The following is a 1990-nucleotide window of genomic DNA, read 5'->3' as shown; positions in this document are numbered from 1 at the left end:
CATAGTGTTGGTGTTTCATTCTAGATTTAAAGGGGTGTTCAGGCCAAGATTAGTGTAACTCCTCTAAGCCCTCTCAATCTTTAAGTTCATATATATATCCCATCAAGATTGGTAGAATAGTGGATGTTCCACACTATTGCAAAGGTAAGTCTTTTCTTCCTCTAACTCCAAGAAGATTAATCATTCAAAACACTCTTTTACAATAACTGAAAGAGAAAGGAAATTCATGTGAGAAGCTAGAGGGAGAAATTGTCTTTATTAGAAAATAAGTAGAAAATACCCCAGCTCATCTCAACTAGAATCTAAGAATTGTTAAAGGATCTAAAAGATTAAAGGAAAACATAGGAGTTAAGACATCTCCTCTCATTGAAACGAGTCTCAATTATGGAAAAAAGACAAGAACTAAAAAAAATTGAGTCTCAATTATGGAAAAAAGACAAGAACTAAAAAAATTGAAGGAAAATAACCTAACATCTATCATGAAGTGCTCAAAAGAACACCACAACAATGAAAACAACCAATCACAACAGAAGCAATGAACAACAAATGGAAGCAAGGAAATTGGGGACAACAATGATAAAAGTTATCAATAGAAAAGGAGGGAAATCTACAGAACTTAAAAAAAACCCACAAAAGTGACTTCAAAAATTAGTAGAGGGATCATTTAAATAGTCAATAAAAAAATCAGAACAACTTTTCCCCAAAGAACTCTCCCCAAGACCATCTATTTCTAGTTATCAAAATTTGTTTTATAGCTATTGTTATGCTTGCATAAATTTTGGTTATAAAAATGTCCATGGTAGAGGATATTTGATCTGGATTCTTAAACGAACTAAATGAAATACAAATATAAACCGAAACACAGAATTAAAAAAAAAAAAAACAGAACTTCAATTTTTTAATAACGAGATATGGCCTTTTTATAATGAAAAAACAATGGCAAGCCATAAAACTGTCCAGTAAACAGCAAACTTTCCCGATACTTTTTATCACGTCAAGCAGACTCTCTGGGCATGCCATGGACATATCGTTTATTCTCAGATTAAATTACCTGCGATGGTATTTAAATTTAAAACCCACCACCTAAGATGTTTTGAGAAATAAAATCTAGCCGTGACACAGGCTTTGCATTAATTTCCATGCTTAGTCTTGTAATCTTTCCGAAGCTCATCCACGGATTTACCAGTGATATCCAAGTATCCGATGTCATATGAAGTTTCTATTTACGCATTCAGCTTGGCAACGAAACCCGGGGTAATGGTGTCCACGTACTCGAGAAACCTGGCAGTCGTATCGTAGTCCTCGTCCCACTTCTTACCGGCACTAGGCTTGACCCATGTTGGGGGAAGAGGGGGCGAGGCCGGCACTGAGGCGAACATAATCCGCGATGACTTCGATCAGCCCCACCGGCGCAGCACCGTTGCCGTTCCACTGCCACAGGTGCGTTTCCTCATGGTAGAGAAGGTCGGTGGTCTCACTCTTTACATCGCCCGCCACGGATTTGGCAACGTAGTCATTGTTCAAGTAGATATCGTTGCCAAACCCGTCGGCAATCTCGTTCAGCAGTTGCCCAAACATAATTATCGTCTTCACGTCCTGCCTCCTCTCATTGGGCGACTGGTCGAAGGTCTTCCAGATGAATTGGGCGGCGGCAGAAAATGTCTGCTTTGCATAGTCAATCCCTATGTCCTTGTTGAATCTCCTCCCGCCGTCGCTACCACTGGATGCAATTCGGACCTCGAAGTCCACGGCGTGGGTGACCCCCACCGCCATTTCGAGAAGAAGTAGAGCAATACATTTTGCTGCTCAGTACTCAGCGAGAATAACATTCAACAAGGCGAATCGTGAATGAATAAAAGATGAGAAGGGAATTGATTGCTTCTGATTTATGTGGATGGGACGCAGGAGCGGAGGTTTCCGATAGAAGGTGACAGGTGCTGCCTCATCAGAAAGTGTGGCCGCAATATCAACCGGGTTCTTGGTGGGTGGT

At 40.5% G+C, this 1990-nt stretch overlaps 1 protein-coding gene across 1 annotated transcript; it reads right to left on the bottom strand.

Annotated features, from left to right (window-relative positions):
• Positions 1 to 1323: 1323 nt before the first annotated feature.
• LOC149216562 (uncharacterized) lies at positions 1324 to 1773 on the bottom strand. The gene has a single exon (XM_089390000.1). The coding sequence runs from the start codon at positions 1771 to 1773 to the stop codon at positions 1324 to 1326; it is 450 nt and encodes a 149-aa protein (XP_089246126.1).
• Positions 1774 to 1990: the final 217 nt, after the last annotated feature.

This window comes from Pinus tabuliformis, chromosome 1_1, assembly GCF_031772625.1.
Source record: "Pinus tabuliformis cultivar Carrire ecotype Pingquan chromosome 1_1, CPIR1, whole genome shotgun sequence".
NCBI lineage: Eukaryota > Viridiplantae > Streptophyta > Pinopsida > Pinales > Pinaceae > Pinus > Pinus tabuliformis.
The sequence above is the reverse complement of the archived record's forward strand: the minus strand, read 5'-3'. Positions and strand labels throughout refer to the sequence as shown.

Coding starts and splice junctions, on each gene's coding strand:
- LOC149216562 (XM_089390000.1), bottom strand. CDS start 1,773: ATGGCGGTGGGGGTCACCCACGCCGTGGACTTCGAGGTCCGAATTGCA.